Raw genomic sequence first — 24,042 nt, 5'->3', positions numbered from 1 at the left:
ATACCTTGCCAATTTAAATAGAAACATCAAACCAGAACATTAAATTTAGAATATTAAGGTTATTTTTGTGTTTTGCTCATTGTAAAATTTAAAAAAAAATTCATGTTCTATTTAATTCTAAACTTACTACTATTTAAGAGTCTGAAAATGTGCTAAAAACTGGGGTCAGCGGCTCCAGAGGCTGTTGAGGGGAAGAAAGAGCTGCAGGGTAATTCCTTGCTGAGTTACATTTGGTTTCTTTAAAATATTTGCTGTGGGTTTGAGTCTTTACTTATTGGGGTTGTAAAGCCTGAAACAATCATGATGAAGTCAGTTCTCGTGGCCAGTGCACAGACTGTGTGACTCTGCAGTCTGAGAACATTAACATAAGAGAAGGATCTGCTACCCCGAACACTAATGATACTTTATATTACAATCTGTACGTGGAATTAATTAATTAATTAGATGTGTTTTAATTAAATTTTTCCCCAGCAATATTTTCAAAAACAAACTCTAATGGGGTCTCCATTGATAAGTTAAGGCCCACTTTCTCCTTCTCTCTAACAATGAACGTCCCAATGCTCTCCTCTGTAGCAGCAGCGTTCAGTCAGGTTTGCAAGGACTTTCTGGCCTCAGCTCATCCATCCCAGTAACTGACCTAGGCAGGTAACCAATCAGGAGCCACGTCCTGGGAACCCATCAGTCCTATGCTTCTTCCTCGGTTGGCTTCAGGCTGATCAGAATGGTGGTGGTAGCGTTTCATTAAAAAGCATCAGTTAATAACATCGAAAGTATGTGGCTTCTAATATATTTTTAAATGCATGAAGTCCTTATTAGTTTACCAAAAAATACTGAAAAATTTTCCAGAGACTGACATTTTTTTTTAAAGAAAAAAATGACTTAGTTGTATCGTTAAGCTTTCCCCGGTGGCTCTGAATCAAGTCCTAAACAGAACACTCAGCATGGATTCTATCAGGAAAATCTGGCAAGATACAGCAGTAATTAATGTGAAAAGATCAATTTTGGGGCACATAATTGTTGCATTAAAAAAAACTCAGTATATATGTAAAAACTTGAAAGATTAAAAAAATAATTTAAGAAAATACTTTGGGCAATTAGATTTTTACAAAATAATTTAAATAAAGACTGTGGGCAATTAGTTTCTCAACCCTGCTGGGAATGTTCTCAAAATCCAGCTGTGTTCACCAAACCTCAAGAGTGCTGATTGCAGTGTGGCTAGAATAGATTTAAGAGATAAATTAACATATTAACCAAGCACTTTCACTGAATCGCTATGCCAAGTATTTGTGTTTTAATTATGCAGATAATAAAGACGCTAGACAGTTATGTACTAATAGAGTAACGCCCTTTGAAAATAGCACTCAGTGTGCTCACAAAGCAGGGTGAGGTGAAGAGCTGAAGACAATTCTCCTGTAAACGCTTGTCCTTGCTTGTTCTCAGGATTGGCCTTTGTCCCACCTTTGCTGCCTGCTGAGATGTTAGCACCAACCCATAAAACTCTCTGTGGCAATTAACACCTTCCCACCTTCTGACTGGTACCAGGTCAAAGGCAGCGTGTTGACCCTGCTTCCCACTGTGGGAAGTGCAAGTCAAAACTTTAAAAATGGCTGTCATTTGTTTACATGTCTCAACTGTTTTGGACAAACAATGAAAACACACACACTTATCTAAAAAAAAAAACATTTTAATGATAGAAAATAAAGTAAAACCACACTACAAATTAATACCGGTAGTAGCTTTGTTATTTCTCAGATAATAAGGACTAATATCTGTCCAGACTTATGGCACTTCCTAACTAGAGAAACATTTAAACTTCTACCTAATGGTTTACTTTCAACACGGAAAATACTAGGAGATAATGTTGTTAATCCTTGTTATGTTTGAGGGTTCACCAGTGTAGCTAATACAATAATGCATGTCTAATGAATCCAGCAGCTGGAGGTCAAATCGTCCACAAATTAATATGAAAAACAGACAAGAAATATAGGTAGGGTGTGGAAAGAAAATGGCCTACTGTTAGGCACATAGGGAGAGGGGACTTGGGGCTGTGGGCAAGTAGACAGAATTAATAACCCAGCAAGCGACAAAGGCACCATCCAGTTCTCAAGCAGGGGCCCAGGAAGGTTGACCCTGGCCCACTACTGCTTAGACTGAACACTTCTGCCAACGTGTAGCTAAACTGACAAGCTGGAAGCAGAGATTGTAACAGCCTGTGTATTCCATCAGAAGTGAGTTCACTCTCGTGGATTTATTAAGACAGAAAGAGAGGATTCATGAAATCATCTCTTTTTCTAGGCGTTGAGAACCAAGAGTGAAGGTTTCAGGTCAGATATCTCCTAATCTGAGAAAATCAAAGCCCTGGATTTGAAGAACCACTTGACACAGGTTTCCAATGTCCCTGTAGTCATCAAAGGCATAATTGACTCAGGGAGAACATGCCAGAAAGGTGTATAGCTAACAACTACCCACCTACTGGGGCATGGCCTCATAGACTATTTACCTGGATGCAGAAGCATCCTCTCTTCTTCTCTGCCTTTCCTCCTGGACCCCGGTTTTGCTGGTTCGGTTTGTTTGGATCTCATCTTTATCCATCATTCAGGCAGAGAATCCTGATTTGTGAGTTTTATCTATTAATAAATACCTGTATATTTCTTAGTTCTGAGCTAGTGTGGGATTCCTTTTATTAAGTTCCAGATCAAGAAAGGACAAAGGGAAATTACCAGGCAAATAAGTAGAATTGTAAATATTTAACCCTTAGAGCTGGGAGTATAGCTCAAGTCTGGAGCACTGGCCTAGCACGTTCAAGAGAGTGGTTTGATCCCCAGAACTAGGAAAGAGAGCTCAAGTTTTTTCAAGATAAACAATTTTAAGAGTTGAGATTAGGAAGGAGGACAGTGATTTTAAGAGTTGTGATTTACAGGAATACTCCCCTAAGTGATGTTAGCGGAGATGGAACTGCCACACATCCAGAAATGGACACTGCTGGGCAGTGGAGGTTGATCCCCATGCTTGCCTAGTCTTCCATAATAGCGGATTATTTGAGTTCATGCACAGTCTTTAAGATTTATCATAGCAGAGATCTACAAAGGGCTCGTGCAGGAAACTGGGCATGTGTTTAAAGCAGAACGGGCTCTACAGGCTTAAATGACCCAAAAGCACATTTGTCAAAAGTCTCAGGGTTTGGACCATGGTTCAGTGGGTAAAGTGCTTGCCTCACAAGCCTGACGACTTGAGTTCAGATCCCCAGAGCACACAGGAAGGGAGACTGATAGAGTAACGCCCTTTGAAAATAACACTCTTTGTGCTCACGTAGAGACGTGTGGCTCAGAGCCAAAACCACCTCGCATGGAAGGCTTGCCCTTGCCCGTTTTCTGGGATGGCCACTGCATCTCAAAGGTCTCTGCAATCCCAGCACGTCCCTTTGAGGAGATGGGAAGAGAAGATCGGGGACTCTTCAGAAGCTCTCAGGCCAGCTAGCCTGGTGCACACAGCAGCAAACAGCAGAAGAGGCCTTTTCTTGAACAAGGGAGGAGAGGATCAACACCTGAGACTGTGCGTTTACCTCCACAATGCTCCACAATACACATATATGCACATGTGTGCACACACATACACACAGATACACACATAGACACACACATGCATATGCACATGTGTACCCACACAGGCACACACACACTTAATTTAATCTTATAGGTCCAGAAAGAGAAACCTGTTATTTCATTGACACCCTGAAAAAGAACAGAAATAGACATTTTTATTTTCCTTCTGAATCTAACGATTTTAAGACCGTGAACAACAATAGGTCAAAATGAGATTTCCCCAAATCCAAAGACTAAGACCAAAACCGGAGCATATGACCACAAAATCATAGCTTAGCACAAATTCTGTCTGGCAGAATACAACACAGCAGAGACAAATCTAACCAAAGGGTGTATGAGTTCATCAGACGAACACTAACACTGAGCGAGGGTCTGTCAGCTTGATCCTGCTTGTCCTTGCTTTCCTCATTTGGAGGTTATAATCTAGAGGACAGAGGTCGCTTTAGACAGGCCATGATACCTCTGAGATCACATGCAGAATAATGTCCATATTTAAATGTTGACAAGCTTACTCTGATCAGATTCTCAAAGAAATTCAAGACTCCCCTAAAGCCTGAGTTTGGGCACAGTGCTTGCATGTGTTTGGGAGCCATAAGAAGCAGCAGGCAGAGATTCAGCGGGCATGTCGGAATTAGAGACAGATTTAAGACCTGCAAGCAGAGAAGGAAGCGATGCAGACATTAGTCATAAGTGAGAGCTCTCTGGGAGGTTTAGAAGGAACAAGACAGGAGACCGGAAGACAAGCTCAGTATGGAAACGATGAATGAATGCAAAGGGGTTGGCTTGACAACTGGGGAAGAGCTAAGTGAGAGACATGTTCTAGAAACAGCAAGGAAGACGAGTAAGGAGGAGGTGACCATCCACAGTGGGTGTTCCACAGAGCTGGAGCTTGAAGAAGGAAGATATTTGTCTAAAGGACACAGTTACTACTTTATGTCCTGGTCGTGTCGGGTTCTGCAAGGTTGTTTTGTGATCAGTGGGTTTAGAGAAGCTGAGGAAGGGGAGCTATTTAAAATTAGTTTGTCTGTCAGAGAGGTTGACTAAGAAAGAAGGGAGAAGAGGAACAAGGGGCAAGAGGAGAAAAACTTGTATAAATTATTCCTGGTCAAAACTATGCACCGTTTAGTATGTGTCCCACTTCTATTAACCCCCAGCTGGCTGGCACTGGCACCAGGAGAATATAGAGCAGTGATCAGTGTGGCACTGCTGTACAAGGAGACCCCTGCTATCATCCAAACCTGGACCAAAGGCTTCCGCTGACATCTCAGCTGATGGGAAACATAGCCAAAGGCTCTGTGAGAGCCTCATTTGCTAGCTACTCCCAGGCCAATGCAGAGCAGTCTACTGTCCACAGCAACTGACCACGATATTCATGTCCACACCTCAAGGGGGACATCTTACCATCACAAGAAGATGCAAGAAAAATCACATGCTGGCCTGAGGACGTGATGCAGCGGGAAGAGTCTAAAGGAGGACGCCCGAGTCTAAGACAGTCCTGGTTAAAGGGAACGACACAGTGACAAAGGCAGAGGCGAAGCCAATGCAGATTTAGTCATTAGATCCTAAAATTAAGACTGAGGAGACACGACTTGAAGCTGGAATGCAGTTATTTTAGGACTAACATAAGGAAGTAAAACCAGAAGACACTAAGTGCCACAAAGAGCTCCAAGACTATGTGCCTGAATTACTTTGTGTTACAAAGGAAAAACATGGATTCCAACAAGCGAGGCTAGGAAAATTGTCTATATGCATACAAGAAGTGAGGAATTGGATACGTGCTTAAATCACATGCAAGAAATAGCTCAAAGTAGGCCAGGAACCAAATGTAAGAGCTGAAAGCAGGAAACCCTTAGAATAGGAGAAGCCTTCACAACAGTGGATTTAGTCAAATGCACTTGGACAAGATGCTGCAAATAGATGGACTTAGCTATATCAAAATAAAAACACACATGAATAATTAAAAAAAACCATAATCATCAGAGTAAAAAGGCAACCACACAATGGGAAAAGGCACTGGCTAATCATAGTTAAGGGGTTGGTATCCATGATACACAAAGAATCCCTACAGCTCTGTCAAAACAAAACAAAAGTGGGCCTGAAAGGGGCTGGCAAGATGGCTCAGCAGTTAAGAGCACTGACTCCTCTTTCAGAGGTCCTGAGTTCAATTCCCAGCAACCACATGGTGGCCCACTGCCATCTGTAATGAGATCTGGTGCTCCCCTCTGGTGTGCAGGTGCACATGGAAGGAATGTTGTATACATAATAAATAAATAAATCTTTTTAAAAATAAAAAAAGTGGGCCTGAAAACCCAGGTATTTGGGAGACTGAGGAAAAGGACCACACGTTTAAGGCCTGATTGGTCTACAGGGTGAGTTCAAATCCAGTATAAACACTTAGTGAAACTCTGTCTCAAAATAAAATGAAAAAAAAAAAATGGGTCTCAGAAGATAGTTCAGTCACAAGGACCTGAGTTTGGTTCCCTAGAACCCATGTTAAAAATCAACTGAGGAGCGCTGACACATGCTTGCAATTCCAGCACCAGGAAGATGGAGGCATGTGGAGCCCTGGAGCAGTCAGTACGCCTAGGTTTCTTGGTAGGTTCCAGGTCAGAGACGAGCAGGCTAGTCAGTCAGCCTAGGCTGCTTGGTAGGGTCTAGGCCAGGATGAGAAGGCTAGTCAGTCAGCTTAGACTGCTTGGTAGGTTCCAGGCCCGTGAGAGACCCTGTCTAGCAAGAACAACAAAAAAGGTATATAGTGTTGTGTGAACACCTAAGGTTGTTTCCTGGCCTCCACACATATGCGTTCAGACCTGCACACACACACAAACAACTAAGACATTTCTCTGAAAATTATACACATGTGATTAATAAAAGAGTGAAGAAGTCAGTTAACATGGCTAATAATTAGGAAAATATAAATAAAAACAGCGATGAGATGCCACTGTGTGCCTAGTAGTACAGTTACTAGCAAAAAACAAAGTAACAAGTTTTGGCTGGCCAGCATGTGGAGAAACAGAAACCCTGGGCACTGTCCATGGGAATGGGAAAAAAAAAAAAAAAACAACAGTGCAGCTGTTAGAGAAAACAACATAGAAGTTCCTCAAAAGATTGAAAAATAGATTTAGCATATAAGTTAGCAAGACTCCTTGGTGCACACCTCAAGAAGTGAAAGCAAAGAGTCAGAGAAAGAATTGTTCATGAACATTCTTATCTTAGCAGCTGCATCCACAATAGCCAACAGGGAACAAGCAACTCAACTGTCCATCAGGAGTTGAATGGGAGATCCAAGTGTGGCATCAATAAAGAAGTATTAGCCAGCCTTAAGAACAAGGAAGTCTTGACACAGCATTAAATGAATTGGGCATTATGAGAACAGCACGCCAAGTGCCACCCAGCCACAAAGGGACAAATTCCGTGTGGCCCTAAGGGCACAGAGTGACCGCAGCAGTCAGGTGTGTAAGCATAAAGTAGAAGGGCAGTTGGCAGAGGGAAGCAAGCAATCATTGAGCCATTCTGGACGATGTTCTGCATACGGGAAGAGGAACAGAAGGATGCATGTATTTCATGCCACTGAACTGGGCATCTAACAATGGGTCCAGAGGGGAGTTTTATACCACCCGTATTTTATCGGACTTTTACAGCAGGCGCTCATTTCCTTTTCTTCAAACCTGCACCTCTTCTGAGTCTCATTTCATATTGTTCTCAGTTGTTCAAGTCAGGTACCTGATCTCATCCTGGGTGTCACCCCCTGTGCACCCCGGCCATGTAATCATTCCACAGATGTTCACAGAGCCCCTCTGCGGGCCAAGTGCCTTGAGCCTGCACTTACCGCATCTGTGCCATGGCACCAGAGATCGGTTTATATGTATGCATCTATCTGTCTACCGTCTCTACAATCAGCTTCAAATCGTATTAAAATTGCACACAAGACTTGTGTGAGTATGCCTTTGTGGTGTGTGCATATGTGTACATGTATGGGGAATATACACGCCTACACCTATATGTACAGAAGCCAGAGGTCAACAGTTGCTATCTTTCCCTCTACTGTTCTCCAAGGTATTTTCTCTCGCTGAACCTGGAGCTCACCGATTTGGCTAGACTGGCTGGCTAGCAAGTTCCAGGATTCTACTGTCTCTGCCTTCCAGTGTTGGGATTGCAGATGCCATCTCTGTGGGTGCTGGGGATACAAACTCAGTCCTCAAGCTTGTACAACAACCTTGATAACCCATTGATCCTTCCCAAGCCCTAAGACTCTGGATGATTTGTTTTTATGCACATATATTTGTCAAAGTAGGAGTATGGTATATGCTTTTTAATGTATATTCTATTTTTAATTGGCATCCAGTAACTGTATTGTAATTATACAGAGTCCCATGTGGTATTTCAATACATGTATACAATGTGTAATAAACTAGTCACGGTAACTAGTTTATTATGCACCATGTCAGTTATGTATCATTTTTTGAGTTAGGAACACTAAAATGCTCTCTATAGACGGTTTTGAAAGAACTAATGTCAAGTATTTCACCCCACTCTGCTGTAGGACATCAGAAGGGCTGTCTCTGTTAACCCTTCCCTCTCCATCCCCCTCTCCCAGACTTTTTGCAGACTGGAAACAGTTCTAGTATCTACTAGGAGGATTGAGCATATAGGATCAATTTTGCAGCTTCTACCTGGAGAAATCATGTTATTTGTACTTCTGTCAGGGTACTTTCTGGACGTGTGTGTGTGTGTGTGTGTGTGTGTGTGTGTGTGTGTGTGTGTTGTTGGGCCCCATGCATGCTAAAACAGCATTTTACCTCTCAGCTACACCTCCAAATCCTCCCAGGTAACCATTTTACCTCACCTAGATCACCACAGCAACCTCTTTCTGGGTCTCTGTGTTGGGCAGTACAACCTTCCAATCTCTTTTCAACCTTATTGTAGGACCCAACCACGATAAGCTTAATAGAGGCCAGAGTCTCAGTTTTCCCTAAGGCAATACCTGGCTGCAAGAAAGACCACAAACTAAAACTACCCAGGCAGCACCCAGAAACAGACCACCCCAAAAAAAATCCTAACATTCCTACAGTTGTAGATAGCATCACCTGCCAGCACACACCCATGGCTTTTCACCAGGACACCCCTAGACAAATGCCAGCCAATCAGGATTGAACCTGTCATCCCAAACCCTGCTAATATAACTTTTCTGATTTTTGCCTTTAAATAGTGTTCTCTAGAAGGGTGGGGTACCCCCTCTGCTCCTGTGCTGATGAGGTCCCTGCTGGCTTGGACACGTGCATGATAATACCTTGCATTTGCATTTAGGTGGGTCGGTCGGTCTCCCTGGTGGTCTTTTAGGGTCCCCAAGGACTGGGCACAACACTTATAGCAAGAGCGCTCATTTTTATAGAGTGAAGTGAAATGTGCCTTCAGTGGCTTGTCCTAGACATTAAATATCTTGGTTTACAAGGAATCCTCATTGCTTCTCTACCTCAGCTGTTATTCTCAGCGTCTTGCTGCATTCCGTTCGCTAAGGCATTCTGCAATTTCCAGGTCTGGAACTTTCTGTACTCTTCCAGTCTTCAAACACCTTTCCTTTCTGTGAACATCACACCCAGATCTTCTTTGCCCAGAAAATGTCCACTATCAACTCCACATCTGGACTTGTAAAGCTCTTATTGGAACCTGAGACTTGACCTTGAGTGTTCATGCAGGTGTCTTCCACAGTGATCCTGTGTTTGCCCAAATATGATTGGCTGTTTCTGTAATGCCTGCTTGCTTCCTGTCTTGGTTTGTGTAAAGAAAGCATGGATGGACAGATGAATGGGCAGGTCTGTAGGTGTTACTCCACCTTCACAGCAGTGCAAGCAGGTAACCACAGGTCTGGTACTGGGCCTAGTACTCCAGGCACACTGTTCGTTGCCCTACTCATGCTCTGGAACATGACTGATCACCGTTAGGTCCAAAAGAAACTCGGGACAATTAGCTATCCCTGGTGCCTATTGACATACCAAATCACATGCTGGCCTTCATGTTCTCAGCATCATAAATACCAGTTACAGAGTCCATGCTGCGTCCTGGCTCTTCTCAGCTCTTCTCACCCTGCCTCTGTCCTAAGCTTCTTCCAGTTTCTCATTCCTACATAACCCTGCTATTTTGGCCATGAACTCTCTCTCTCTCTCTTGTCTTCCTCTCTTCCTCTCCCCATCTCTGTCCCTGCTTCCAGATGCCTCTGGACACAAGGACAATAAAAACCTTCCCCTCAACCATAGCTCAGGCAGTCATGTCCTCACTTGGTACACTCTCCATGAAACTACCTACACCATCAGGGGCTGCAGCAAATCTAGAGACCCCCCAGCTACCCAGACCCCAGAGAAGATACACTAAGCATGTTGGGACTGAGTGTTTGTGTTATTGTTACACCACTCTTTGGGCCTCACCTCACCAAGAATCCTGGAATAGAATAAAAACAGAACTGGCCCAGTGTGACAACATCTAAGTCACTGGGGAGAACGGCGATAAGCCAACATTTGCCTGTATGTATATGTACAGGCAGTCTGTATATGGAGAAAGGAGCTCGAGCTTGGCAGGGTTCCTGGCAGTTAGATAAAAGCCAGCATCCCCCAAAAACTGGTGAAACAGGTTTTCCTTCTCTGAAAGGAGTCATTTTCCCTGCCTCTAGCAGACTGGACATATAGCCCCTGTAACTGGACCTGCGATTGCAAATCAAAGCCCATGCTGGTCTTCGGGCTCCTATAGCCCCTACTCACAAGTATTTGTTCTACATTTCAAAGCCTCCATGATAGCATCCAGACCCTTCTCCCCTATCCCTGGCCCACCCTGAGCTAAGCTCACTATCCTGACTAATCTCTCTAGCTAGTTACAGTTTCCACTATTCTCTTGCAGATAGCCCTGGCCATCTGCTCTAGGCCCTTCCAGATCCCTCCGGATGGTCCCCTGACTCACAATACGCATCTTCCCCACAGTGAAGAGGTCATTTCAGAAGTTTCTTTATAGCACCCCTCACATACATTTCCAATATTAAAAAAATCTAATTTCACAGCCTGCCTTTAGATTTGGTGTTGACAGTGTAACTCACAAAGCCGCAATTATGCTTGCGTTTGCAACATTAAAGCTGAGCCTTTAGGAAATCCAATATGGGTGAAAAAAAATGCTCTCCACAGTATACTCATAGACATATGTACAGATGTGAGTATGTCTGTTTAGAATGTAAATCATAGAAGCAGTCAAAGCTGCCATCATTTCTAAGAGTAGTGATGCAGAAGGAGTGAAATAAGTTCCCATCTTTTGCTTACAGAATCCCCCATATATACATAAATTAAGGCTATCATTGCACCTTCAGTTTGGGGACGTAATTGATCACTCCTATAATACAGACTTATGACAACACGGCTTGTCCCAGAAATGAAAGCTGTACTGTGTGTATAGCACAAGCATATTGCTTCTGTGGCTGTATGACATGGCACTGCTAGCTTCCAGCTCAAACTCAACCCTCCTTGGATATCATTCGAGTGAGGATCTCTCAAAACAATACTTAGAAAATAACAAACACCATGTGTACTCTGCATTATTCCAATTTCAGGAGAAATAAAGACTTAAAGCTTAAATTTATAACGAACTGCTTTTTAAAAATGGGATGATAATTAAGTTTGTAACCCCCTGACAAAGCAATCTGCACTTTAACTTGTTGGCTGTGAGATGCATGCGTGCGTTCTAACTATATTGTTCTCTTCCCAGAAGGGGTGTTAAAAACAGACTGATGCTCTAGTTTTATAAGTATTCATCAAAATTAATAATGCAAGAGGAAATAAATGTATGTTGAGATTATGTTAAGAAGACACATACGATCATAAGCCGCTTTAGTAATGGCTTTGGCTGCGTTCTTCTGAATGTCAGGAATTGTCGAGTTCTCTGCAAACGAAAGCAGCTTTTTGAGGCCCCCCGTCTGCTGCATCAGTACCATCGTGTCCATATCCTCCAGACAGTTGGCTATCACTGAAAGTGCTTCTACATGAAGGTCATTCAGTTCCTAATAATAAAAACAAACACAACTTGAAAGTTGTCCTCTTGGCTGCTTCACAAACACCTGACCAAGGAAACTTAAGGGAGAAAGGCTTTATTCCAGCTTACAGTTCCAAGGGGATATAGTCCGTCATGTCCAGGAACCAGGAACATGAGGCTAGCCACTCTCATTGCATGGGCAGTCAGAAATCATAGTGAGGACAGGAAGTTGGACAAAGCTATAATCCCTCAAAGCCCGCCCCTAGTGATGCACTTCCTCTTCCAAGGTTCCACTCCTAAGGTTCCATGACCTTCCCAAACAGCACAACCATCTGGGGACCAAGTGTTTAACATGAGCCTATGGGGGACATTTCACATTCAGAACACCATAGTGTGTTAAAGAAAGTTACTCTTCAGATTTTACCGTGAGAAGTGGGACTCAACAGAACGTAGTATGATTAATTCTGTATTGACAAAAGCCCGAGGAAGCAGAAGTTTTTTTATCAACAACTAATCTCCTACCACTTGCCTCATCTTTTCTCATTTCTCTTACTTCAAACATTTTCTGGATAAAATAATAAAGGAAACATCCGATAATTACAGTGAATTGAAACTGCTCATATTATCTTCCACCAAACACAAATCTAAAATCCCCAAGGAAAAAGTACATATAATTTGGCAGTGTAGGCATGGAACCAGAGTTTTGTCCATGCTAGGCACACTTTCTACCACTGGTCTGTAACCTCTGAATCAACAGGCAAAAAGGAAAGTTTATACACAATGGAAAGTTGGGTTGCCAATCAAAGAAAAGGTATGTCTAGAAAATGTGAGCTCTATTAGTGTATCTCTTGGTATTACCACTCTGTGGTTAAAGCCACTGGAAGAAACAATGACCTAGTTTGCTCAAAACTTATAATGAACAACCATGTGTGGTGGCGCATGCCGTAATCACAGCAATTAGAATTAATTAAGGTGAGCCATCTTACAAGTTAAGGGCTCTGATCAATTGAGGTTTTGTTGAGGGCAAAAGGAACCTAGACCGAAGGACGTCAGTCATGACCACGTCACTAGTTACAGCTGGGAAAGCTGTAATCGCCCAAGTGTTTTTTCTTCATTCTGGTAAGGATGCTCGTCTATAAGTTTGTTTGTATTTGTGTATTTTAAGTATATGACTTTGTTTTTTTACTCTCTTGTCTTCTTATCATACAATTTGAAATGGTCATTTATAATTTAAGATTTGGGTTTCATTGCCTTTAAAATACAGAATTTAAGTTTCTGAAAGTTAAGAAGAATGGATGTCACTCATGGACATTGCCCTCATTCTAGGGTAAGTGTGGTGAATTTTCTAAAGAACACAGGGTGGTTACTTGTGTCAGATGGATGTATGACTTTGTCCTTGTTTTTCCTTGAAAAGTATAATTTAATTTTAACATTAAAAATTATGAAGTCAGAGCCCAGGGCAACAGCACATCCATTTAATGCCAGCACTCAGGAGGCAAGGCGTGTGGAAGTCTGAATTAAAGGCCAGCCTGGTCTATACAAGCATTCCAGACTACTCAGGGCTGTGAGGCTGTCTTTAAAAAAAAAAAAATCAGAAGACAGAAGTGAGGAGCAAGGGGTGGGGGACCAAGTCAAAACAGTAGCTCTGACAAATGGGCAGAGCTCTCTATGCAAGTCTTCCTTAATACTGGGGTGCATGGTTTGGCATGAAGAGATTTTACACAAATTTTGAGAATTAATTCCTTTAAGCATATATGGTAGGTGTCTAAGAAGCTAGCTTAGTCAGTGAAGGGCTTTTCAGGCAAGCCTGTGAACCTGAGCACCGAATGCTTGAGATCCCAGGACTGGACATGCTGAAACAGGAGGATCCCTGGGACTTGTTGGCTGGCTGGTCTAGCTGAATCGGTCAGCTCCAGGCTCAGTGAGACACACTTCCTCAGAAAGCAAGTTGGAGAGCCAATGCAGGAAGACAGCTGATGCTGACCTCTGCCCTGCACACGTGAGCCTTCAGACACCACATTCGTACATGCATACAGAGGCACACAAAATAGGTAAGTATGCATACACAGAAAATATTGCAGCTTGAATTACATTTATTTTGCTTTTCCAAGGCTCACTATTAGCTGTAAATCCCAGCCTCCTTCCTCCATCTTTGGAGGCCCCTCCCCTGTGCTCCTCAAACCTTGACCCCTCCCGGAGGGGTCTTTTAATCTGGTCTGTTTTGGCTTGATGGGGATTATTTTGCGTCGGCTGAGAGCTCCCTTTAAGAAAATATTCCTAACACTAGCATAAAAAAACATAATTTTCATGAATTGACCTTTACCCTTTGAACTTGAGAAAATCTACTTAAAAGTTAGATTTCTTAATCTAACTTTAGATATCTACTTCACAAGTAGACTTTCCTGGTCTCTTCGGGTTTTCTGTCTTCAAATCTGTTAGTTTTTGTTTGTTTGTTTTTTGTAGCTTTCTTTTGTCTGGGCCTCATTACCATGGTAAGGAGTTTGAGTGCATGAGAAACTTAAATGAAGGATTCTTTGGGCCTTATGCCCCAGCCTAGGTGGGGATGGGAGAAAAACTTTCATATTTCATTCTATGTATTTTAGTATAATTAAAAAATTTCCAAATAGAGCTGGGAGATGGTGGCACAAACTTAATCCCAGCACTTGGTGGAAAGAGGCGGGTGAATCTCTGTGAGTCTGAGGCCAGCCTGGTCTACCAGAGCTAGTTTCAGGACAGCTAGGACTATTACATAGAGAATCCCTGTCTCAAAAAAAAATTTCCAAATAGAATACACATATTAACTCTGAAAAAAATACTTTCCATATATTTGTACTCTCTGTGACTACAGACAGCTTATTTAACTTGTGAACCTAATTTTTCTCATCTATAAATGAGGTCAAAGATGCGATAATTATATATGACAAATAATATAGTTTATATATGATATAAATATATGATTATATGATGTTATTATACAGAGTATATATAATAGACAGATATAGATTTATATATAAGATATAGATACATTATGTATTATATAGTATAATTTATAATGATATAATGTTTTTATAGATTATCATACTTTGAAAGAAATAAGAAGGTAATAAAATCACATATTCCAAACACCTGTATCACATCTATGACAGGGTGGATCTTTTCATGTCATTTTTTCTCATGAAGATAGGAGACAGAACTGTGACATTATCAGACAAAGCTATATTCATCCTGTGATGAATGATTTACACATTCCATTTGAAATAATAGCATAACATGATAAGATAAAATAATGGTATTGTTTGTTATGTTCTATATAGTTCACAGTACTAGACAGCCTATAGCACCGTTAGAGTTCTATATAGTTCACATACTATTCAGCCTATAGCACTGTTAGGGTTCTATATAGTTCACAGTACTAGACAGCCCATAGCACTGTTAGGGTTCTATATAGTTCACAGTACTAGACAGCCTATAGCACTGTTATGTTCTATATAGTTCACATACTATTCAGCCTATAGCACTGTTATGTTCTATACAGTTCACAGTACTAGACAGCCTATAGCACTGTTAGGGTTCTATATAGTTCACATACTATTCAGCCTATAGCACTGTTAGGGTTCTATATAGTTCACAAACCATACAGCCTATAGCACTGTTAGGGTTCTATATAGTTCACAGTACTAGACAGCCTATAGCACCATTAGGGTTCTATATAGTTCACAGTACTAGACAGCCTATAGCACTGTTAGGGTTTTATATAGTTCACAAACCATACAGCCTATAGCACTGTTAGGGTTCTACACCACAAATGTAAAATCCTGACACAGAACTGGTATACAGGATGTCATGGAATCAGAGGTAGATGGATGTTGCAGGAAACTTAATAAATTATTACTCAAGGAGCCTTTAACCTCCTAGAATGTGCCTCTCTTCTTATTTTCAAAAAGGCACTAAATAGAGCTTGGTTGATCTAAGACATTGAAATAGAGGCGGTGGATCTGAACTCTACATATCAGCGTTGGCTCTGGAATAGAGCCTGGGGACCCTTTCAGCGTGGATCTGAGCCACGTCTATGCAGCACACTGCTAGATTGGCATTTGTAACCAGAAGACATGAGACAGACACAAAGTTGGAGACAGACTCCTTGCGAGCCTTAGGGGAACTGTGCACCTTCACCTCCAGTGTTTCTCGTTGTTTTTAGAAGGTAAATTGTTCTTCTCTCCTCATCCCACAGACAATTAAAGGATTACTTCTAGGTATTTCTGAACAATCTTAAACCTTCAAAGCCAGATTTTCTATTAGTTCTCCATGGCCTCCACAGCTAGCCTGCTTTAAGAAGCCAAATAAAGTTTGCACAACCATTAATGAGTTACTCCTGTAAAGTTTGCTTACTAAAATTAAAAACTTTCAGACTTTAGGACAATGTTTCAGAGAGCTGCATGAACGGGAATATGGCCAATACCTTGGCTTCCAGGATCTTGGTGAGCTGGTCTAGTCCTTGATTGTCTTTCAGCATTGTCCGAGACTCCTTATCACATGTGATAACACCCAGGGTTTTCAGAGCCAGCAGCTGGATGATTGGGTACTCGGACTTCAGGAGTTCTAAGATGGGAGGGATTGCATTTAGTTCTTGAAGTGTTGTCCGACACTGAAAATCCTGCCATGAAATGGTAGAGAACATTGTTAAGTTATAGTTTCTCCAGCATTGATCCCAGATTCCAAAACAACTCACAGACAAAAAAAAAAAAAAAAAAAAAAAAAAGCAAAACTCTCAATGGACAGTAAAAATAAATTTATTGACATAGACATTGTCAACAGGAAGTCAATGTTAACTATCTCTTGCAGGATTTATATTGCTACAAACTTCTATAAACAATATTATGTTAAAATTTATACATAATACAATTCTTTTCACATGAATATACTGTTTCAAATAGTATTTGATGAAATAACTTAGATTCTTGCTCTTTGAGGGGTTGTTTGTGAAACAGCAACATTTTTCGGTGTTGTAGATAACCCAGTGTGCAAATTTAAAGCAGGATTTTTTCAAATACATGATCTTTACTTAAGACTCTTAATTTCTTATAGTCAGTGTAGTTAAATTCCTATATGCGATGAACCAGTTTTGGTAGTGGTAGCAGGGCAAAGGGTGTTGTATTGAGCAGTGGAGAAAACTCTGGAACAAACTCAAAGGTGCTTAAAATAGCACTGAAGGTGGAAAAGGGGGGTAGGAGTGAGGAAGTAGCTCAATCGATGGAGTGTTTGCCACTTAGCCTAGGAGATGAGTGTGGGCTACCAGAACTCATGTAGTGAAGTCAGAGTGGCAGTGTGATGGAGGCAGAGCAGGTGGATTCCCAGAACGCAGTGGCCGGCCAGCCTACCTTAGTCATTAGTTAGGGAGAGACCCTGCCTCAAACAAATAAGGTAGAGGGTAACTGACGAAGACGGGGCATTGATCTCTGGCCTCCACACTCACATGCACAGATGCGCACATACCTACATAAATATGCATGTACAACATGCACACATGCACACACACACATGCACACACACGCACACAGACACACTCTCTGGAAAAACTCTTGTGTTCTGCTTAGCCTTCCTTCTTTCATCATTTACCCAACTTCTAAATGTTTAGTTTCCTTCAGGCATAAACGTTATAGGTGACCTTTAAGATAGTGTCCCCAGGGACTCATAATGTGACTGCATTTGGAAAGAGAGTCACTGCTGATATAACTAGACAAGACGGGGTCAATGCGGAGCATAGTCCTTAATGGTGTCTTTTTTCCCTGGTTTTCTGAGACAGGGTTTCTCTGTAGTATTGGAGTCTGTCCTGGAATTAGCTCTTGTAGACCAGGCTGGCCTTAAACTCACAAGAGTTCACCTCTGCCTCTGCCTCCTGAATACTGACTGGAATTAAAGGTATACACCACCACCTGCCCGGCTTAATGGTGTCCTTACAAGGAAAAATTGATGCCCCCTTGAGGATGGAGATGACAAAGGCAGAGACTAGAGTGCTGGCAGCTAGCAAAAGTTGGGCAGTTGAGGAACGGTCCTGCCCAGTCTCTGGGGCATAAGTCATGTTAACACCATGACTTTGAACCTTTAGGCTCAGAACTCCACTTTGTTGTTTGTGGTATTTAGCTGCAGCAGCCCTAATATCTTCTTAGTCTCCAACGTTTCTGTTATGAAGAACTGTAAAGGCAATGCTTTTTATTTTCACTTGAAAGAAAAAGTAGAAGACTGCACCCAGGAGGAGTCATGAGGTTAAAACCACATATCATGGATGGGCACTTTTAAGTCATTGAGTGAGTTGGATAAAGAGTGTTAATTGACAACTATGAATAAGACAAAATCATCCCAGAGACAAGCCTGTGAGAGGCTTCCTAGATTAAGAGGTTCTCTAGCTTCTGGGATTACCTTGATTCCATTCACTGCTGTGGGAAGAGCCATCTTGTCTGTGGGGGCCATTCCCTGGGTGGCAGACCCTAGGCTATATGAAATGGGGGACATTAGCTGAGCATAGGGATCCACTGCACTCAGCTTCCTGATTGTGGATGTCATGTGTCCAGCTGCTGCAAGCTCCCACCATCTTGACTTCCGTGCCGGGATGGACTATACACTCTTGAATTATGGACCAGAAACTGCTTTTCGTGAGGGTGTTTTTATCACAGCAACAAGAAAATAAGCTGAGATGGTGAGGGAAAGCCCATTGCTTACCAAGCACATTATTTCATTGTTAAGAAGCCTGAGCAGGAAAAGCAGCAGGGAAGGTCTTTCTAAACTGACCGGTTGTGGGTGAGGGCAGGACACAGGGAATAGCGCAGCGGGGAGCGGAATGGAGTTGTTTTCTATGTACAGGAAAGCAGCCTGATGAGACAGCTTTTGCTGTTGTGAATTGCCCTGAGCAGACTCAGATGAGACTTTTCACCAATGAACAGTCCAAAGCCTTGACCAGCTGGTCCTCCAAGCCCGAGAGGACTGTCCCAGTGATTTGCCTTTATGAATGAGTATTAAAGGAGCGGCAGGGCTGCGTTCCAGCACCCCTGGCTCCCACATGGCAGGCTTATGCCCCGAAATAATTACACGGAAACCGTATTCTTTCAAACACTGCCTGGCCCATTAGTTCCAGCCTCTTATTGGCTAGCTCTTACATATTGTTCTAACCCATTTCTAATATTCTGTGTAGCCCACGAGCTGGCTTACCAGGGAGGATCTTAACCTGTGTCTGTCTGGAGCAGGAGAATCATGGCGACTCCCTGACTCAGCTTCTTTTTCCCAGCATCCTGTTCTGTTTTCTCCGCCTACCTAAGGGTTGGCCTATCAAATGGGCCTAGGCAGTTTCTTTATTAATAAGAAATCACTCCCACATCAAATGAGAATTCTGGAAGGCAGCTGTCTGCGAAGACTGATGCTGTCTTAGCAAGTGATGCGCACGGGGGGAACATTGCAGCTCAGAGCCTGACTACCTTATCTTGTGCTAGTTTCAGCCCCCTCTGACCCATCTCTGGGTCAGAACTGATATCCCCTGGCTAACAGATAAACATCTTTTGAAATCTGTTATGTTACAAACTTCTACCAACCCAAAGCTAAGGATGTTACCAGATGCCATCTGAGGCCTACAGGAGGGATTTTCCCTACTTGCTGTAACCACATCTCTGATGTAACCCCCCCCCCCCATGTATTTTCAACTTGCCTTGATTTGTGACTTTTTTATTCTGCTTACTATCAAACCTCATGAACTTGCTTCCACATGGGAACATGGAACCTGGGGTTGCTTAACTTCTTGTTCTCCAGGGCAAGGAAACTCAAGTTTGGGTTCAGAATAAGCTTTTAGATGAGAACTGTGTTTTTGTGTTGACACTTCCCAGATTTGACATGAATTGTAGATTTCCCATTTTAAAAGAAACACAGTGGACTCACATGAATCCTACCTTAATATGTATGCCACTGTGTTCTTTTAAAAGAGAAATTTATTTCTTTTCATGTGGTAGACAATTATTTATCAAATGGTAAATTTGAAAGGCATCTACATGGAATTTTCATATCTTTTTCTGAGTGATAAGTACTAAATGGTGATGTGGAATTCCCCTCTGCATGCTGTGAATACTATTGGTTAAAAAAGAAGCTGTTTTGGGCCTGTGATAGGGTAGAGAAGAGCTAGGCAGGAAAAACTAAACTGAATGCTGGGAGAAAGAAGATGAATTCAGGAGAAGCCATGTAGCCCTGCTAGAGACAGATGCAGGAAGTTTGCCAGGGAAGCCACAGCCACGTGCTGATACACAGATTACTAGAAATGGGTTAAATTAAGATAGCCAATAAGAATTTAGAGCTAATGGGCCAAGCAGTGATTTAATTAATACAGTTTCTGTGTGTTTTTTTTTCGGGGTTGAGCAGCCGGGAACAAAAAAGGGGACTCCTACTACAAAATGGGCTGAGAACTACTATGTAAAACTGGTGAGTTTTAAATTTTGTTTTAAACGAAAAGATAAATTCCATGATGGGCTTCAAAAAAGTATTTTATGTGTGTGGCTGTTTGCCTACATACCTGTGTATCCCATGCACACAAGTGCCCACGGAGACCAAAAGGGAACATCAGATCTCCTGAACTGGAGCTACCAATAGTTGTAAGCCACCATGTGGGTGCTGGGAACTGATCCTGGGTTCAATGGTAGAGCAGCCAGTGCTCTTAACCTCTGAGCCATCTCTCCGGCCCCACCCCCACAATTGGCCTTCTGTGTGTTAGGCAAGCATGTTAACATTGAGTTGTATTCCCTACCACCAGAACGTTGTTTAGAAGCCATCCCTACCTGTACCAAGTTGTAGATGCACTCAATAGAGTTCTTCTTCACATCTGGGTCTGGGCTACTCAGCAGTCTGATGAGTGGCTCAAGTCCACCATGCTCAAAGATCTGTACTTTCCCAGTGTACTCTACTGACATGTTTGCGAGACAAAGACTTGCAAATTCATGGATTACCACTTCTTCTGTATGTCATAGATAAACAAGACAATGTGTTAGCTATTACGGAAGCTCTGCTTTACAATAGGCTTTGAGGAGGAGTGTGATGATCCTAGCTACTTGGCAGGCTGGGGCAGGAGGTTCTGCAAATCCAGGGTTATGGGATATATTGCAGTGGTAGAGTGTTCTCTGAACATATGCGAAGCCCTGGACTCAATTACTCAATTTTAGCATTACACACAATACACACACACACATACATGTGTGTACACACGTGTTCACACATACCACAAACACACAGAAGCTTTGCAATCCAAAGCTCTAAAAATCTTGCTCACGTCGCAGTTTCTGAAAAGTTAAAACTGTGCTGTGGCTTGAAAGATTATAATGACAGTTCACAGTGGATGGCTCGTAAGTTCTTTACAATATGTAGTTTAATAAAATATAAAAAGAAATCAGTCCCATTTTGGAGCCATAGGATGCAAAGTTACCTTCTGGAGCAAGCTGAGCAATAACAGAGTTCATGACCTCTAACTCCCTCAGCAACTTTTTAACATCACCTACAAAAGAAGAGACAAAATATGGATGTTTGTTAAAGTAATAGTGACGTCTGCTAAGCATTTGCTAAGATAGGTGTTCCTGTCTGATTTCATGGTAAGGATATTGAGATCTAAGCAGCAAAAAGGCAGTGGCAGGATGCATGCCCAGGTCAGTTGATTCCACTTGGACATCATCTAGCCACTACCTTTTGCTCAACACTAAAAAGAATAACAGCAGAATTTCCAGATATACCCAGGAACACATCAGAAAATCTGACTTACAGTGTCCTATATTTTTTATTATATTAATCTTTTGTTTTGAAATTTTTATACATGAATGGTTTATTACATTGTTTCCACCCTTCCTCCCTCTCCAACTCCTCCCATACCCTCACTTCCTCTCAAATTCATGATCTTTTCTTTAATTCTTGTTGAAGATGCTCTAACGAGTCTGAGCATGGCAAACATGGCTCTGCCAGGCCTTGTCCTTTCCCTGTTTCCTCTTGCTTGCTAAAAACAAACAAACAAACAAACAAAAAACCCAAAAAACTCCATTAGATTACATTCCTAAAACTAGTCATGAAGACTATTCCTGTATTTGGCCACTTCCTCCTCTTGAGGCTGACTACCAAGGTCCAGCAATCAAAAGCCCCCTTTTGGCTACCCTAATTAACATGCTCAATCAAATATCATTTCCCCTTTCCTTTGTTCCTATTCCTTTCTCTTTATCCTCTGTCTCCTCTGTTTGTCTCTTATTCCCTGCCCTTTGTCCTTCTGGGGCAAATAAGTCTCCTTTGTGCTAAGAACTTGTCTTGGGGTATCTTTTGCCAATGCTGGCACTTTCAATTGTTGTCATTGCTCTCCTTTCTCTCTCTTGAGTGTGTGATGTGATATGATGTCTGTCTCTGTGTGTGTGTGTACAACTTACTAAGCTGACTATATGGGATTGTATAACCTATCAAGCTTGTTCATGAGAAAACAGATTCATCCCCTTGGAGCAGCTCCTCACGTAGGGGTGGAGCTTTGTGTCATTTCTCCCATCCACACTGGCACATCGACTGTTGTCATTATGCAAGGCCTTGTTTAGGAAACCATACTGTTGAGATTCCATCGGTGCCTCTTCATGTCATGTCTAGAAGACCCTATTTTGCAGTAGGTGTCTTGGTCCTCTGGCTCCTACAGTCTTTCTGACCCTTCTTCCTTGGCTTCTCCAGAGCCTTAGCTTACATAGGTGCATCAGATGGAGGTGGGCATCTATGGTCACTTATTCTCTTTATTTTGAGGTGATTTTTAAGTTTGATTTCCATAAACTTGTGTAGAGTGCAGACAATTATCCTAACATATTTTGACTGATATATTTTTATTGCTTACACTTTATTTAGTTATTAGAGATGTCAAAAGTACTCAGAGATAAATACATTGGCTTTTGAAGCTCACTGTCTGTTAGGCTAAGGGTAGCCAGGTATGCCTCCACTTCTTGCTGACTTAACTCCAGTTTTTTGAGGAAAAAAAGATACCTCTGTTTCTTTAGTTCTGCAACTTCTAATCCATTTCCTTTATCTATAAGAAAAGGCTAACCCCACTAGATTCAAAGGAAAGGTCACCGAAGTGCGCGGTCTAGGATGAGTTTGTCCTTATTAATAGCTGAATAGGTTTGGTGTTCACTGAGCACCCTTTCCTGAGGAATTCAGAGCTGTGACTTTTCTTCAATGTGTCAAAACTTCTGATTTCTCTGTTTCTCTTGCGAGTGGCTGAAGGCAGAGCAAATGGACAGTTGCTTTTGTGGGTTCCAGGACATGCAATGTTCCAGGACATGCAATGTTCCCGACGTGCAATGTCCCAGGACATGCAATGTTCCAGGGTACTGTGTTGTGGGAAGCAGAGGTAGAGGTAGTTTTGGGGGAGCATGTGTTAATGAGAAGGACCCCAGTGCCTCAGACCCATGGGAACTGACAAAGCCTCTCCCGGGTTAGGCTCAGGAGATTGACATAGCCTTTTCTAGGTCAGGGTCAGGGAAATGGCAAAGCCTTCTTTGGGCTCTTGGGTAGAAGTTGCTGCTCTCCATCAGCCTGACTACAGCCCACCTGATCCCAGACTTTCTGTATGTACATCTGCCATTTCTTCATTCCTCTGTCAACTCAGTCAGGTTTCTAGCCCAATCTGTGCTCGACACAGTAGGGGATGACATTTATGGTCCAACACCAGGTTTTAAGAAGTGTTTACTCCACTGATTGACAGGTAACAGCCTTGGCATAATACTTAGATCCTTGCAAGGTTCTGGGACCCAAATTCCATGCACCTGTCTCAACAAGTGCTGCTCCGATGCCAGTTGGCACGGCGAGAACAATTTTTGTGACAGCTGTAGGAAAATTCCTTATTTTTAGATGCTTGAAAACATCCTAAAAATCTCTGGAAGTTGGATCTCTGAGCACTTCCCCATATATATAAAACCATCCCCATGCACTTCAGACCTTCTTAATTGATCCCGACCTTAAGGTAGGCCATGTTGGTGATGTGTGGTTGTCAGTTCCTTTCTTTCTGGGTTATTGGCAGTCACCTGCAAAGCCCATAGCTGCATGGTCCTTGTGGCCTCAGGTGGACACCACACCTTGCTTTGCCGAAAGAAGCTAGAAGTCTTCTCCAGAGAGTCTCATGCCATGAAATTTAGACCAGATGACCAGAGGTGCCCAAGACCGGCTCCAGGGTCCATCCCGTCTGCTGAGCCACTCCTCCCTGCTGGATAAAAGGTTCTAGTTCACTGCAGCTCTGAGAACTGTGTCCCAGTTGGTTACTCCTTTTGACAGTTGATCATTCAGAGAATCTAATCCTTTTTTTTTTTTATGTGAAATCAGCAGAAAATGTCAGGTGAGTTGCTCTTTCAAGCTCTGTAAACACAATATTAGTTTTGGTTCCTTCTTTTTCACCAGGGAAGCGCCTCAA

The 24,042-nt window shown here is 42.3% G+C and overlaps 1 protein-coding gene across 10 annotated transcripts in view; it reads right to left on the bottom strand.

Annotated features, from left to right (window-relative positions):
- Positions 1-24,042, bottom strand: part of Armc3 (armadillo repeat containing 3) — a 102,169-nt gene that overhangs the window by 43,062 nt on the left and 35,065 nt on the right. For all 10 annotated transcript variants that reach the window (XM_050152735.1, XM_050152737.1, XM_050152734.1 and 7 more), the window contains 4 exons: positions 21,055-21,123; positions 20,414-20,589; positions 16,066-16,260; positions 11,451-11,634 (listed from right to left, as the gene is read on the bottom strand). In XM_050152735.1, coding sequence (XP_050008692.1) covers positions 11,451-11,634; positions 16,066-16,260; positions 20,414-20,589; positions 21,055-21,123 — 624 coding nt within the window. The remainder of the gene's footprint in view (positions 1-11,450; positions 11,635-16,065; positions 16,261-20,413; positions 20,590-21,054; positions 21,124-24,042) is intronic.

This window comes from Alexandromys fortis, unplaced genomic scaffold (genome assembly GCF_014885135.2).
Source record: "Alexandromys fortis isolate MF-2015 unplaced genomic scaffold, M_Fortis_MF-2015_v1.1 scaffold_54, whole genome shotgun sequence".
In the NCBI taxonomy this organism is placed as follows: Eukaryota; Metazoa; Chordata; class Mammalia; order Rodentia; family Cricetidae; genus Alexandromys; species Alexandromys fortis.
This window is presented reverse-complemented; position numbering and strand designations above follow the sequence as displayed.